The sequence below is a fragment of the Equus asinus genome, chromosome 10 (assembly GCF_041296235.1).
Source record: "Equus asinus isolate D_3611 breed Donkey chromosome 10, EquAss-T2T_v2, whole genome shotgun sequence".
Lineage (NCBI taxonomy): Eukaryota > Metazoa > Chordata > Mammalia > Perissodactyla > Equidae > Equus > Equus asinus.
The window spans coordinates 9,902,229-9,918,180 of NC_091799.1; the positions used below are offsets into that span (position 1 = coordinate 9,902,229).

Here is a 15,952-nt window from a genome sequence, read left to right on the forward strand (position 1 = left end):
TTTTTTAAACATCTTAACTGTAATCTTAAATATTTAGCTGAAAGTAAGATATAAGCAAAGATACTGTACACATAAAACAAGAACAGGAGGCATTTAAAAAGTAACAAGAGAACAGTAAAGAACATGAAAATGTGAAAGCAAAAGTTAAAAATTCAGTAAAAAAATTGGAAAATAGTCAAAAATGCTCCCAAAAAGTAGAACAAAAAGATCAAGAGATGACAAGGAGAAAGATTTTAAAATTAGAATACTGAGTACAGGAAGTCCAACGTTCAACTAAAGGAACTGGAAAAGGAGAACACAGAGAAAATAATAGAGAACAAACTCTCTATAACGAAAAGGCCTCCATCCCCAGATTTCAGGCGACTCAGTAACCTGACTGATAAATGAAGAAGGCTACCACGAGGCATATCACGAAAATTAGGAAAATCAAGGACACAATGATCCTAAAAGTTTGATGGGAGAATAATGCTTACTAAGGATTAAGAATCAAACTGGACTTGCCAACAGCAACAGTGAAAACCACAAGATACTGGAGTGACAACCCAAATCACTTTCACTCTGGAATGCTGAGTGCAGCCAAACTTACTCTTTAAGTGTGGTGACAGCATGAACACATTTTTCGACGTGCAAGTCCCAAAAGTTTGCCTCCCAGCAAACTACTGGGAAGCTACTGGAGAATGGGTTTCACCACCACGAACAAGTAAACACAGAGGGGAGCCATTAGACGCAAGGACGGTGCTCAGCCCTCGAGAAAGGTGGGGAGAACTCTCAGCATGCCATGTGCACCAGGCCAAGAGAACAGGCCTCCTGACCCAGGCCGGGGACCGAGGAGGCAACTGGTGTGCTGGCAGGGTTGAAGGACGAAAATTTCAACTGGGAATCATTTTACAGAATGAAAGGTACAAGAACATTATTCTGAGCTTCAAAGGAAACCAGGTAAGTGAAAAACAAGGCAATTATTAACTTCAGGAAAGAAAAAAAGGTTGTACAAAAAAGAAAACAATTGTAGTTTACCATCCAGCTCAGCATGGCATAATAATGCCCTGAATAGACTGACAGATTCTGGATATGGATTTAACCAAAACTGTGAGTAATCTACCTAAGAAAGAATAAGAACTGAAATTGTCATCTACTACTAGTGGCAGCCAACATATAACCCCTAAAATTGCTGAATGAAGACAGGACAGCAGAGGCATATTATTTAGAAATGTGAAGTACACAACAGAGCATCAAGTGGCTGCTGCCTCTCTGGAAAGGCAGGAGAGGATGGCAGCCTTCTTTTAACATCTTTTAGCACAATTCGACTTTTTAATCTATATGCACGTGCATGTATTATTCCAAGAAACAAAAAATAAGCTTAAAGAAAAAGATACACAGTAGCCACCCTGCTAGCAAAGCACAGAATTTGGCTGGGAAAAGCCTCTGCTGAAAGGTGACATTTTCTGGCTCGAAAGCCTCGAGCCACAAAATGGTGGTGGGAGATGTATTCCACTACCCAAGTAATTCTCTTTAGTGTGAAAAGTGGTGACTATCTTTCTAGGTCAACAAAAAGAATAACAAATATGCAATTAGGTAAGGGTGAAGCGTCTACTTCGCTGGTTTAATCACTCGGAAGTTAGTGAGCCCAGTAACCATTTCCCAGATGTACTGGCGACAGATGACCCCATGCCTTCCCACTGTCCAGGAGGCCCCTCACCCTATCAATTGCGTCCATAATACTTAGAATCACAAGCCTAAACCCGGAGCTTTCATTAACAGCACGTGTTGCTAGGGCGCAGGCTCTGGAGCCAGACCACGTGCACCCATCTTCTCAGCCACAAGTTCTGTAACGCTGGGCCTCACTGTGCCTAGCCCCTCATCCGCAAATGAGGATTTAACAGCACCTACCTCCTCGTGAGACTGCTGTCAGGCTTTACTGAGTGAATTCGCAGAAAGCGCTACGGCAGGTCGGCAGGTTGGACACAGGTAAGGGCTTAGGAAGCACAGAATGTCATCATCGGCTCAGTCAAGCCCCTATTCAAGGCTCCTACGGAATCACAGACAACTGGGGCCATCTGCTCACCAATTATTTACACTAAAAACCTACTATTTGCCAGACACAGGACAAGTGCTAGTCCTGTAACTGACTAGGCCAAGTCATTCAGTCTCTTCCGAGTCTCGTCTTCCTCCTCTGCTAAGCAGGAAATAGTACCTGCTCCACAGGGCAGAGAGCTCAGCGAGAGGACTTCTCTACAGGGCTCACCCGGTGCCCCGGACACCGTGGGTGCTCAGCAAGCGACCTCATCATTCACCACACATCTCTCCCACAAGCCTGGAAGGGACTTGGGGTTACCTAACTTACCTTTTTGTGCCCAGAGCCTAAGATGTCCCTCGAATGTTGTAAGTACTCAATAAATACTCCTTGCAGTGGGTTTAAGAACTCCCCTGCACCTTCCCAGTTTACTGATATCAACACTCCCAAAAAGAGACAAAGAGAAAGAAATAAAAGACTGTACGTTACGTGGGTTAAAATACAGTGTTAAGTCTACGCACCAGGTTACCGTAAGAGCTCTTTACCACGTCTCAGGTTTCCCACCGTTAGCAGCCCCTGCCGATACTAGGACACATGGAGCAATTTCCGAGAAAACTGCTGGGTCATCACTTTTTCCCAAACTGGTCCCTATGTCAGCCCCAAGACCGCACGACTGCTGCCCTCCCGGGCACGCGCCTCCCGCTCGCGGTCCGGCTCAGAGGAGTTCGGTTCCTGCGCTGCCACAGCAAGGAAACAAACTGTCCCCGGACAGGCGGCGGGCGAAGGCCACGAGCACTAACAAAAGAACGCGAACTTTCACACCCGAAGCCGCGCGAGCGGGCTGGGCGGCAAGAGCCCGAGTCGCGCATTCCCGCCCTGACAGCGGCCGGGCCGGGCGGCACCGCCGGGCAGCAGCGCGCCGGGCCCGCCAACTTTCCGGCAAGACGGGGCCATCCCGCTCGCAGCAGAGCGGAAGGTCAGCGGGCCGGGAGCGGCCGGGACCGCAGCCTCGCCGCCGCGGCGCCCCAAGTTGGCCGGCGCGCCCCACTTTCCCTTTTGTCCTCCGCGCTCCGCGGGCCGGCGCGGGGCGCGGGCCGGCGCGGGCGGCTGGTCCTCCCCGCCGGCCTCGCCCGCCCGCCCCGCACAAAGCGCGCCCGGCGCAGCGCGGCCCGGACGCCCGGCGGCCTCGGCCCGGCCTCGGCCTGAGGCGTCGGCGGGGGAGGCGGGGGAGGAGGCCGGCCCGCGCCCCGCCGCCCGGCGCCCCTCCCGCCCGGCGCGCGCCCCCCGCCGCGCCGGCCCGCGCCCCCGCCGCCCCCGCCCGCGGCCGCCGGCCCGCTGCTCACCTCGGCGTCGGCGGCGGCCATGGCCCGGGCCCGCAGCGTGGCCCCGCCCCTCCCGCGCGCCATCGCCCCGCCCGCGCCTCGCGGCCCAGGGCGGGGCGGGGCCGGCCGCGCGCGTCTGCGCCTGCGCCCGCGCCCGCGCCTGCGCGCTGCAGCCGGACGTGCAGCGTCCGCGGGCGGGCCTGCGCCGGCCGGAAGCGGGTGCGCCGCCGGCTGGGTGAGGGGCAGGGCCGGGAGGGGCGGCCTTCCGGAGCCGTAGCGGCGGCCGGACGTAGTCCTCGGGCTTTCGTCAACGTCCTCTCGTTCTCCATAGGCACTCTGGTGGGCTGGCCGGGGTGGAGAAGGACCCCTGACCTCTAACCCCGGACACACATCGATTCCTCGGCCTTCGCGGAAGGCGGACCCTGACTTGCGTCCGAGGGCGGTGCCTCGGTTGGGGGGAGTGCCCGGCGGGGGACGCGGCGCTCCGGTTACGGGGGTGCCCAGCGAGGGGGTTGCCCCGGTTTGGGGGTGCGCGGCTACGGGAGTGGTCTGGTTATGGGGGTGCCCAGTTGGGGGGAACGCCCAAGCTGGGGGTTGCTCCGGTTGTGTGAGTGCTCGGCTGGGCGGGGGGGTGCTCCAGTTATGAGGGTGCCGTTAGGGGGAATGCCCTAGCTGGGGGTTGCTCCAGTTATGGGGGTGCCCAGTTAGGGAGACAGCGGTAGCTGAGGGTGCTCCGGTTAGGGGAATGCCATAACTGAGGGTTGCTCCAGCTGGGGGCGGGGGTCGTGCCTGCTGGGGACAATGTCCTGACGGAAAAGGCTGCCCTAAGGAGGGCGAGGGTAATGTCCCAATGGGGAGGACTGCCCCAGCTTGGGAGGATGTGTCAAGGGGAAGGGTTGCCTCCATTGGGAGTGCTCCGGGTAGGGATCTGCCCCTATTAGGGGGAATGCCCCAGGTCGGGAATCCTCCAGCCAGGAGGCATGTCCAGATTGTGGGAGAGGATGCCCTGATCAGGGAAGGTGCCTCACTAGGAGGGTGTGCCCTGGCTGGGGACAGTGTCCTGACTGGGAAGGCCGAGGGTGGGGTGGGGAATGTCCCAATGGGAGGATTGCCCCCATTGTGGGGTGCTGGGCGGCCTCCCTGAGCGCCCCAAGCTCCCTGCCTGCCAGCCAGTTATGCACAGGGCAAAACCTTTCCTGCAGACCATGCAGCCTTCACTGGACAGCAGCACATAAACTGGCTTAGGCCACCCGCTCCACACTGCCAGACCTGTTTCTCCCATACCCTGGGAGTTGGGGTTCTCTAGCCAATGTTCACAAGAAGAGCTGAAGAGGCCTTGACTCAAAGGATAATCTGTGAACCGCTCCCCTCCCCACAAGTGCTCAGTCTCATGGGAGACAGACTCTAGGAAAATTATTCCACTGACTTGGGCATTGATGATCCACACAGGTGCAGAGGAGGGAATGGACTACCCTGGGTACCAAGGAAACCTTCCCAGGTTTCTTTGGGGCAACCAAAGTCAGTTGATGACAGGCTAGGGACCCCAAGCTCTGTCTGGAGCCTCGGGACAGGAGGCTCAGGAGCAATCGACTTCTGTGGCCTGCACAGCCCAACCTGACCTGCTTTCACCCACGCCTACCTCTCTGGCACCATCCTCTCCTCTCCACTCCTGCCTTGGGCCCTAGTCTGTCCCTTTTCTCTCAGGTATCTGTGTGGCTCACTTCTCCACTGTCCTTGGATCTTAAATACCACTTCTTCACAGAAAGACTTTCCTTCCTACCTCCTTTAAAAGGATGCTGCACCCCAGAACCTCTTTGTTTTACTCCATGATCCTCCATGGTAGTGGTGTCTGTCTTCCCCACTAGGATGTAAGGGGGTTTTGTTTTGTGTTCCCTTGTGTGTAGAACAATCTTGGCGTGGAGGAGACACAATAAGTATTTGTTGAATGAATAAATGAGTTTAGATGTGGAGAAAAATTGTTTAACAGGCAAATAGCAACCATAAGTGAATGTGTCAGAAGTAGGCTACGCCCTCATTGTGCATCATCAGCCTAACTCACCCTACCCTTGTGTGATCACTGATCACTCACGTCAGGTGCTGTTCTTAGCATGACGTGTTAACTCTGTTAGCATCATCAGCTCAGTCCTGAGAGGCGGACACTGTTTTTATCCACATTCTGTACCTGAGCAAACTGAAGCAAGGGAGTGCCTTCAAGAACACACAGCTGTCAAGAGGCAGAGACAAGATTCGAACCCAGGCAGATTTTCCGTTCAACAATGAGGCTACAGGTTCTAGGTACATGGTTGCCTGGCTAAAGAGCACGTTTCCAACTGTAAGGAGTGGCCAGTGGGATGTGTGCAAAAGTGATACAACCTACTTCCCAGTCTGTCCCCCAAAAAGTTGGGAGGTGCAGGCTGAATAAGCTGGGTGATGGTGAATTGGAACAGCCACCCTGGACCCAGAGGTGGAAGCCTCAACTTAAGAATGACAGCTATGCCACGAGACCCAAATCTTCCACCTCTGGACTGTTAAACGTACAAGAAATAAACTTATCATGTTACTGGTGGGAGGGGACCTTGACCTGTTCCCTCATAGTCACATGAGCTTCTTATAGATTAAGGTAACTGAGACACCTACCCAAGGTCACTCTTTCACCATATGGCAGAGCTGGAATTTGAACCCAAAGTCTTATCTTAACCCCAATTCCAGTGTTTCCCAAAGCAGGTTCCAGGATCACTGGCCCCGCTGGGCGTTTACGGGCCCTCCCCTGCACTGGAACACATGCAGGATGTCCCTTTGGGAATCATTGCTGTGCAGAACCTGGACTTTTTATTGGCTCTTGGGTCCTTGACGACAGTCTTTCGAAATACAGGAGAAGTCAGGAGCGGGCTTGTGTGTTGGCACTTGGAGGGGAGACAAGAAGTAGCATCCCTCAGGGCCAGACGTGGCAGTGATGCCAGCAGGGACCTGAGACTCGAGGGTAAGGGTAAGGGAATTCCACAGGTGGAGGGGACTTCAGCAAGCCCTCCCCCTCACCCCCACGGGATTTCCTCTGGGCAGAAGGTCTAAACTGTGCTGCCCAGAACTACCGATGCGGGACGGGCCAGCCCAAGGTGTGCGTTCAGGAAATGGATTTGGGGGTCGGGGGAGGGGGGGCTCTCTTCTCCTCATGTCAGAAATACATTTTAAATTAACACCGAGGCTCCAGACATGCAAGCTGGGCTCCCAGGGCTTATCCTTAATCAGAACCAGAAGACCAAGTTCCAGCCCTGGCCCTGGGTTAAAGGGAACCGACATGCGCAACTTCCCAGCCCTGTGCGCGCCCGCAGCAGGCCCGCCTTCCTGCCCAAGACACCTCCAAAGAGTAGGGGCCCAGAGCCGAGGAGGGGGTGCGCGCGTCCGGGAGGGGAGAGGGGGCTGGGGAGGGGGTGCGCGCATCCGGGAGGGGAGAGGGGGAGAGGGGGCCGCGGAGGGGGTGCGCGCGCCCAGGAGGGGAGCCGGGCGAGGATAGGCCCCCAGGCTCGGCCTGTTGCGCACCCACCAGGAGGAGGGCTCCCGAGAAGCCGGCCTGTGCCCAGCTTTACAAACGAAGCGCTTTATTTACATGGCGTCTCTCCAGGCCCCTGGGGCGAGGCTGACTGCAGGAGGGGTTGGGGGGGCCAGTGGCCCGGCAACGGAGGGTCCTGAGTGGGCCGGGCCAGGCCGGGAGCAAAGGCACGAGGCCCTGGGCGCCCGATCCCAGGGCAGAGGTCCGCCCGCACAGAGAAGGCAGCATGGAGCCAGCTCCCAGGGGTCAGCTCCCAGGGGTCAGACCAGGGTCCGCACCGCCGCCGCAGCTCTGTTCATAGGACGGCGGGGCCTCTGCGAGGAGAGAGCGAGGTCTGCATGGAGCCCGCAGCACTCCCTGCCCCCCAGGCCCCAGACCCCCACTCACCACAGGGGTAGCCCCAGGAGCTGTACTCTGGCGGGAGGATCAAGGTACTGGTGGTGGGCACCGGGCCCCCTGAGCCCTCTGCAAAGTAGGGGATGGTGGCACCTGTGGAGATGCACAAGGGAGGGGGCAAAGGGTGGGCAGCAGGGCTGCCATCCTGAGGACGGAGTTCAGGGGCGCCAGGCACAGAGCCGAAGGCGGCCTGTGGTGGCTGCTGCTGCGAGTGGCTCTTGGTGAAGAGGGAGATGGGGTCCTCAAGGTGGGGGCCACTGGCCATGGCCTCATCCTCCTCCTGGGGGGGTGCCGAGGGCACCACCCGGGACAGGGCCCCAGGAGGAGGACTTGGGCCTGGCTGGGGGCTCAGCGGAGCGTGATTCACAGGAATATTGCCGATGAAGACCGGGAGGGTCACTGTGGCTTCAGGCACCTTCAGGGAGACCTGGGGAGGAGGAGGCGTGAGTGGCCAGGCCAGTGCACCCCCCACCCCCCCACACCTCTCCCTCTACCCTGAGCACCTGCAAGAAGTAGTCCACGTGGATGAGGCTGCAGCCGGGCAGGGCCGACTGGGGCAGGGCAGGCACCAGGATCTGCTCTTGCCACTGTGCCCGCCTCCAGGCCTTGACGCCCACCCCCTCCACCTCTGCGATGGTCCGCACATCGTAGATCCAGCGCTTGGCCTTATAGGACACTTTCTGGGGAAGGGCCAGCCTGTGAGCCTGGGAAAGCCAGCCCCTTACCTCTCCTCCAGCCCCGTGAGGACACGCCTGGGCAGCCAGAGGGGACTCTGACCTGCAGCAGACTGGCCACCACAGGGCTGGTGTCCTTGCCTGACTGGTTCTCGATGTCAGCCTGCAGCCGCAGCACCTGCCCCACCACATAGCCACGGAGGTCAGTGCTGGCAGTGAGGACCACGGTGCCCGTCTTCACCAGCTTGTAGGAGAACTTCTTGGTGGTGGAGGCTACGTTGGGTTGCTTAGGGGAAAAACCAGGAAGGGAGTTGGTGGGTGTGGGAGGCTGGGTCCCTGAAGCCGCTGGACAAGCCCACACAGCCCTGCCACACACTGCCCCTGGACACAGCACAGTCAGCTCAGGACAGACAGACTGCTGCTATTCCAGACCCTGGCCACCTCACCCTGGCTGGAGATGGGGCATCAGGGCAAAGGTGCAGGCCATCCAGGAGGCTACGGCCCCATCCTCACCTCGATGTCTGGGATGCTGTTCAGGTTCAGGGGGCTCAAGATGTAGAACACGCGGCTACACTGGTGATCCTTGGAAAAACGCGGCGTGTCGATAGTGGCCCGCACCTGGTACACAATCTTCCCAAAGGGGCCCTCAAAGGACGTGGGCGCTGCAGCTGGAGAGAGACCAGAGACTGGTACCTAACTGCCACCCGCCCCTACCTCCCACTCACCACCCCACCAACTGTCCCCACCAGGCCCGGCCAGGCTGGGCTCTTACCAGGAAGCAGGAACTGGAATGGGAAGTTGTGTTCTCCAGCAGGCAGGCTCCCTGCAGAGATAGGAGGGAGGTGTGGTGGAGAGGGGACCTCCGGAGCACCACAGGGCCCAGGACAGGAGCAGGCACTGCAGCCAACCTTACAAGCTTACACTGTGTCTGGCTGCTGGGTCTCCCAGCCTCTGACTCCAGCACCACAGCAGCACCGGGCTGTGGCCTGAGCAAAGGACGGGACAAGAGCTTTGCCCAAAGAGGGGCAGGGGGGCAGGGCTGTTCCAACCCAAATCCAGCACTAGGGGAAGCGGGCCCCCTTGGGCCACCCAGCCCCTATCAGGTGATGCCCTGTGCCTGCCAGGGAGAGAGATCCATCAGGTGCACAGCCCTGGGAGAGGATGGGCCAGTACAGATGGGGAGGTGGGGTAGACAGACAGGTCCCACTCAAGCAAGGGGTCACTGTGTGGGGTGAGGCGAGGGCAGGCTCCTGGACTCACCCTTGTCGGCCAGCGACAGAGCGCTGTTCGAGTAGCCCTCCTCCACCACCCATGACGCATCATTGGCCTTGGTGGAGACCCTGCAGGAACCTGTGCAGGTCACTCGGATGGCTGCAAAGGTGGGGGTGGTGTGAGTTCCAGCCAGTTGCTGGCCTGGGTCTGTCCCTGACCCCAGCACAGGGATTCAGGCAGGGCCAGCAGCACCCTGGGGTACTCCCAGGGAGCCAGGATGGTGAGGCACAGAGTTACATCCATCCTGCAGTTCATAACAAGAGGGCCCCTGTGGTCACCCAGATTACCCCTGGGCAACCCCCAACTGATAACCTTGGCTCCCAGCTACCCCTGGGCCCAGCAGACCTGTGAAAACCCAGTTCCCTATAGGAGATCCTTGGGACATCGATGATGAACAGAGACCTATGGGGCAGCTGACCTCCGACCCCATCTTTGTGCTGCCTCACAGGCCAGTCAGTCAGGCTGGGAGGCAGCCCTTCCCACTCCAGGAAGCTAACTGCTAGTCCTCACGCTGCAGGAATGTGGTCAGACCCGCCTGAGCAGATAAGGTATCCAACCGTGTGGTACACTGGAGGGTGGGGACACCCTTGACTTCCTGGGCCAGTACTGCCCAAGAGGGCTGATTTTCTGAGTCCTCTCCCTCACTCCCCAGACCAGGAACCATTTACAGCAGAGGTTGCTGCCACTGTTCTGTGGTCAGGAACTCGAATTCTTTAGTCCAGCAGATGTGTGCCTAGAGCCCACTATGGTCAGAAGGCCGTGGCTGGACAACCAGGGAGGGGACCACAGCTGGAGACCCAAGTAGGGAGGAGGTGGGAGCTCAGTGACAGGTAGCCCTGCGGCTCCACCCCTCCTCTCCCTGCAGGGCTGAGTCAAAGCCAAAGACCAGCTCCTGCCCAGCCCCTCTTTGCCCTCCTCGGACTTGACGGTCAGGTGAGGGACAGATGACTCAGCATCTGATGAGCTCCTGACAGAGCCGCCAGGCAGGAAGAAGCTGTGTCCCAAGTGCCCATGGCCGGGGTCAGCCACACCAGCCATGTCCTGGTTTCCCCAGGCTGGCCCCACCTTGCTGACGCACACCTCCTGATGGTCACACAGTGCACCGGGCATCCCTGCCCACAAACCGTTGGCTGGTCTTCTACCTCTGTTGGCACTGCCAGTGTCCGGCCCTCAGCCTTGGTCCCAGACCAGCCACACCACCCAGACCTCAGCCCCTATTTCTAATCCATGTTGTGTCAGCCATCCCCTCCCAGGGCCAGAACTGGAGTTGCTCCTACCCCAGAAATCTGGGACACCAGTGGTTCTCCTACAGACCAACACAACCCAAGAGAAACAGGAGAGAGAACAGGCAGACAAGGGGACGTGACTGTGAACCAACGAAAGGACGTCTGGGAGATTCCAGGTGCCACACCACTTTAAGAGTCTCTGTGGGGAGGGCGCACACCCCCAGAATCGGCTGCCCTGTGAACGCCGGGACCTACAGAGAATGTCAGAAGGGGCACAGTGGTGGTCCCCAGACAGGTCCAGTGCCAGCCGATGCTGTCAAGTGACCCCAGTGGATGGGACATGGAGCTGAAGAATCGCCCTGCCCACCTCTGCCTGAATTCTCAACCCACGACAGTGTGAGACACAATGAAATAGTTGTTTTAAACCACTTAGTTGAAGGGTGATTTGTTACTTAGGGTTGACCTACGTTGCAGCAGATAACAGGAACAGGTGTCCAACCTCACTAGGAATCAGGGAAACTCTGATGACTTACCATTTTAACCCATCAGACTGGCAAATATTAAATATTTTGACATGTTTGGTGAGAAGGTGGAAAAAGAGACACTCCCTTATGGTGCTCAAACTGTGGGCTGATACGGGGCCTGGAGAAGGAGGCAGATCTGCTGCAGTTTTACACACAACACCAGGGCACCCAGCAGCTCTCCTGAGAATGTCACCCTCTTCACCCAGGAGCCTCGAGCAACACTTCTCATAACATCAAACAGTTGAGGCATAGCAGACGTGTCCAACAGCAGGGCGGCTAAAACAGTGACCCACCCAGCCTGGATCTGGCCCCCAGAACTCAGGTGAACAAGCCATCGGGCACCTGACCCCAGAAAAACAAACACTGTCAAACCGATCCTTGGGTTATCCCAGAGGGGCCCAAGCTCTGTGACCTTCCCAATGCCCATGCAAAGAGCCCCTTTTTGCACACATGCTGAAGCCCCTTCCGGGACCCTGCCTCAACAAGCAGCCTCCAATCACCATCTTGGAGTCAAACCATCCCATTCCTGTCCACTCTCTCCTCCACTGGGGAACAATGGAGGCACAGGGGTTGGGCACACACAGTGGGCCTGTCCCTCCTACCCCTGGCAGGGGGGTATCTGCTCCTAGAGGTGAGCATGACCATGGCACCAGCATGCACGCCCTGTGGCCTGGCCACAGGACGGGGTAAGTGCATTCTGGCAGGTGCAGCCTCCACCTACTGCACAGCACCAAGTACAGGCTGCAAAACAACATACCATGCTGTGCCATCTAGGTTTAAAACGAGTGTTAGTTGTAACAGTGTCCAGATGCATAACGAAAGGCAGGCACTGAACTGACAGACATTCATCTTTGGAGATCTGGGGCTGCCCCGTTCTCTAAAGAAAATCATCATGTGGATTGTGTTCCAGATGACTTCTGGAAATTTCCTCTCGAGCCAGCACTCCCACCTGTTCAGCAGCCCTCCTCCCTTGCACCTGCTGTCTGACGGGGAAGACCTCTGCTGGCTCCAAAAGTCTCTCACCTGGACCACCTTCAGCCAATGCCCACAAACCTGGGGCAGCCTGGCCTTTGCCATATCCTCCCAGTGAAGCTCTGGCCTGCAAGCCACTTCCCTTTGTCCTATTCCTAGATCTGTAACAAGAGAATAAGAACAGCGCCCACCTCCCACGGTCGCTATGAGGATTCATGGAGTTGGTTCATGGGACTTGGGGAGAATGGCACCTGGCCCACGATGAGAGCTCAGGGAGCTGGCAGAGCTGGCGGCCGGCTGCTGCTGTTGTCGGGGCATCACCCTGCCTTGTCGTTCACCTTGAGAGCAGAACACAGGGCAGGACTGCCTGACCCCCAGCCCCAGGCTGGGCTGGACCTGGGCTCCAGGAAATGGCTCCTTCCCCAGATTTCTTCCGCATCAGCTCCAGAGGCAGACAGAGCCCTCACGGCTGAGTGCAGATACCACTGTCACCCCCCAGACAGGTATTGAGTAGGCAAGACTGGGAGCCCCGCAGGGCAGGCCTGCTGTTCTCCCTTCTTCTCTGTCCTCCTGTGGGGTGGAGAGCCTCCCCCTTGCATCACTGGCTGGTAGTGGGAGCTCAAAAAGTATCTTTTGAATGAAAGAAGAAACAAAAAACCCATGGTGTTTCCTCTCCCACAGCCAGGCAGGGCTGGAGGAAGCCCCAGCACGGCCCCAGCACCCACATCCCCTCTACCCCTGGAGGCAACCTGAATAACACCCTCTCTGGCCCAGCTGGTCGTCCATCTGCTCCCCAGCCCACGGCACCCTCTCCTCCCCTACTCAGGGTCCCGGCTAGCACTCTTATAGTTGGGACCATAGCGGGGGCTCCCTTGGCCTCCTATGGCCCAGCTATCCATGCATCTATATCCCATCTGCCACATGGAGGCCGGGGAGCTCTGCCCAGGCCAGTTACGCACAGCTTGGGCCATCCCTTCACTGTGGTCAGCAGTGGCCTGCTCACCCTGGGTCCCAGCTACAGCAGGGCAACAGGGAAGATGAGCCAGGTGGTGAGCCTTATGTGGGGTCTCTGTCACGGCTGTTTGTCCCACCAGCCACGAGCCTGCCCCTCCTTCCTGTGCCCCTGCATCTCGCTCTCCCCTCAGCCAGGAGCCTTCTAGCATCAGGTCACCTCTCAGCTCTGGCTCGTGCCCCATAGAACAGCTGCACTGCCCTGCCATGCACCCTGCCACAGCTGCACCTACCCCCACCCAACGCCAACTAGGGAGACAGGAAAGGAGGTGACAGAGTTACCGGGAGAAGGCTCCACAAGGCCAGACGCCTGACAAGAGGCACCTACACTCAGCTTCTTCCTAGACCCCTGCAGTCTCAAACAGTGGCAAGGTCGGGGGTGAGACCCATCCCGGACAAGGCAGAGGCTACCCAGAGAGGAGGACAGTGGCCCTCAATCCTCAGTGGGCACCAAAAGCACTGAGCCATGAAATACGCAGGGGCCAGGAGAGGCCCGGTCCAGAGGGAAGCCGGGCCGGCAGCTGTGGTAAGGGCCAAGCACCCCAAGGTGGAGAAGCGCCCCAGAAGGGACGTGCCATACAACCTCAAACCTGGAGCCAGTGATCAAGCAGAGAGGCCCTGGGCTGCACTTTGCCCACCCTTCTTGTGCGCCGGGCCGTGAAGTCCCGTCCAGATCCCTGTTCACATCTCAGTGGGCAGATGAGGCCAGCACCTGCGGAGAGCCCTAGCAAGAGCTGCCAGCAACCCGATCCCCAATCCCGAAGTCCCAGATGTCTGCACCAGCAGAGGGACTGAGCCAGAGGAGGCTCAGGTTCAGCTCCTAAATGTCCGCTGGGCCAGGGCGGCGAGGACGAGCTTAGGCTGGGTTTAGTAAGCAGGTGCCCGGTGGGCTCTACTGGGGACCAGCACTCTCGGCGGACTGTCTGTGAAGAGCGAGGGCCTCGCCAGGAGCCTGGGTGTGTGACAGAGAAAGCCCGGCGTGGGCCAGGCCCCAGGTGGGGACCTAGCAGGCGCTGGGCGCAGCGGATTCTGGAGCGACAGGGAAGGTCGGAGGCGCGCGAGTGTCCAGGTCAGAGGGGTCTTCAGCAGGTGGGAAAGATCTAAGCCCTCGCTCCCGGCTCCGACCGCCGCGAGGCAGAGAGGGCAGGAAGGGCAGATGCGGAAGGACTGGGCTAGCCGGGCCTCCCGCTCCGCCCCGACCGCCGCCTGCCTCCCCGCGGCGGGTCTGCGCCGCCCGGCCTGCCCCACCCCGACCCGCCCGCAGTCGGCGGGGCCGAGCGGAGCCCAGGCGCCCCCGGCCGGAGCAGGGGCAGAAAAGGGCGGCCGGCGGCCACCAGCAGCTGCTTCCGGGAGCCCCGGCCCCGCCGCAGGTGCGGGCCCGGCCACCTGAGCGCGCCCCACCGGCCCTCCCCCGCTGGGACCCCGCGCCCACCTCGGAAGGGCAGCGCCGCCCCCAGGCGCACGCGCACGGCCCCCGCCAGCGGCTCCCCCGGGCTGTAGACGACGCGGCCGTGCCTCAGGCGGACCTCGAAGAGCTGCACCCGCCCCATGCCGCGCCCTGGCCGGGCGGCCCAGCACTGGCCCCCGCCCGCCGGCGCGCTCCCCGTCCGGCCCGCCCCGCCCACGGCCGGCCCCGCCCACCAGGGCCGGTCCCGCCCCTAGCCCTCGGCCCCGCCCATCCTAGCCAGCCCCGCCCCCAGGCCTCGGCCCCGCCCATCTCACCCAGTCCCGCCCCCAGCCCTCGGCCCCCGCCCATCTCACCCAGTCCCGCCCCCAGCCCTCGGCCCCGCCCCGCCCGGCCCGCAGCGGGGAGGGCGGGCGCGCTCGCGGGAACCCGGCGCACGAGCGCCCCCTGCTGCCCGGGGAGCGCGGCCGGCTCACCTGCCGAGGGGCCGGGGGGCTGGCCGGGACGGCGCCCGCTGCTCACTCTCCGCCCTGGGCGCGGCGGGCTCGCGGGGAGGGTGCACTCCGGCCGGCCGGCCCGCCCCGGGTCTCCCGCGCCCCGCATCGCGGCACGGAAGGACGTCACGAGGGGTGGGCCGGTGTCCGGGCGGGGGCGCGAGGCCCCTGGAGGCCCCGCCGGGTCTCGGCGTCGCTTCCTTCTGCTCGCCGCGGGCGCCGTGCTGGCGCTCGGACGGGGTCCCAGGGGAGCGACGCGGCCCGGGCGCCGGAGCCGAGAGTGCGGATCCCCCCGGCCGCGGCGGGGCGTCGCGGAGCCCCGCTGCCGCCGCAGCGCACGGGAGGAGCGCAGGGCGGACGCCACGGGGCGGGGTGTGCAGGGCTCCGAGACGGGGCGCACGCCGACTTCGCGTTCGGTGGGGAGAGAGCTCCGGGGCGTGCGGCTTCAGTACCCGGGGCGCGCGCGCGCGCGCAGCGTGAGGTGCCTGGGAGGCGGCAGGGGCGCGCGGCTGGGAGAAGCGGCCGCGGGCGCCCGAGGTGGGCGCCAGGGGAGGCCAGGCGTTGGTCCAGACAGCTGGGCGAATGGGGTGGCGTTTCGTGCTGGAGAGGCCTGGCCGTGGTACAGGCTGCTTTGAGGATGGGAGAAAGTGGTGACCAGCAGAGTCCGAGACGCCCTTTCGGCACGCGAGCGGACTAGGCTCTTCTACGCGTGTCTCGGGACACTGGAGATTTGTGAAACCCTTGCTGGTGGATGGTAACTCAAGTCAAGGTGCTGATGACGTCAGAGTTTGGGGCGAAAGCCACAGAAACCTAATCTAGCCCTCCAGCAGGAGAAGGAACTGAGAGGCGGCAGGGCTCCGCCGGGCCAGGCTGAGGAAAGGGACGGCCAGGGGAATGGGCAGCCCCAGGCCTCACCAGGCTCCTGGGCATCTGCTGCTCTGGGAGGGAGGTTCCGATCGGCCAGGCTTAAGACACTTTCCTGGCAAAAGTACACAAATGGGGGAATTCCTGAACGAGGAGTTCAGGGTGCCCGTGGGAAGGGGGAGGATTGTGAGCGGCCCAAAAATGCCAAATGTCATCTTCCACACAGAAGTCAAG

The 15,952-nt window shown here is 60.2% G+C and overlaps 2 protein-coding genes across 12 annotated transcripts in view; both read right to left on the reverse strand.

Moving 5' to 3' along the window:
• The window catches only part of EHMT1 (euchromatic histone lysine methyltransferase 1), a 197,031-nt gene extending 193,592 nt beyond the window's left edge, over window positions 1-3,439 (reverse strand). For 3 of the 11 annotated variants that reach the window (XM_014828102.3, XM_014828101.3, XM_070518202.1), the window contains exon 1: window positions 3,355-3,439. In XM_014828102.3, the coding sequence (XP_014683588.3) occupies window positions 3,355-3,417 (63 nt within the window). In that variant the 5' untranslated portion in view covers window positions 3,418-3,439. Of the gene's footprint in view, window positions 1-2,532; window positions 3,096-3,354 lie in introns of those variants that run through there. The other 8 variants (XM_070518209.1, XM_070518207.1, XM_070518208.1 and 5 more) reach the window with 8 other exon arrangements.
• Window positions 3,440-6,912: 3,473 nt separating this feature from the next.
• Window positions 6,913-14,567, reverse strand: ARRDC1 (arrestin domain containing 1). The gene is made up of 8 exons (XM_044778237.2): window positions 14,388-14,567; window positions 9,211-9,321; window positions 8,723-8,773; window positions 8,464-8,618; window positions 8,054-8,236; window positions 7,780-7,956; window positions 7,268-7,703; window positions 6,913-7,194 (listed from the first exon to the last, which is right to left on the reverse strand). Exons 1-8 carry the CDS (start codon window positions 14,503-14,505, stop codon window positions 7,127-7,129), a joined length of 1,299 nt encoding a protein of 432 aa, XP_044634172.1. The 5' UTR covers window positions 14,506-14,567; the 3' UTR covers window positions 6,913-7,126.
• Between the last annotated feature and the right edge of the window lie 1,385 nt (window positions 14,568-15,952).

Excerpts from the sequence above, each read along its gene's own strand:
- ARRDC1 (XM_044778237.2), bottom strand. The coding sequence starts at position 14,505 with ATGGGGCGGGTGCAGCTCTTCGAGGTCCGCCTGAGGCACGGCCGCGTC. Across the intron at positions 7,704-7,779 it reads ACGTGGACTACTTCTTGCAG|GTCTCCCTGAAGGTGCCTGA; the intron begins GTGCTCAGGGTA and ends CCTCCTCCCCAG. Across the intron at positions 7,195-7,267 it reads CTCCTGGGGCTACCCCTGTG|AGGCCCCGCCGTCCTATGAA; the intron begins GTGAGTGGGGGT and ends CTCTCCTCGCAG.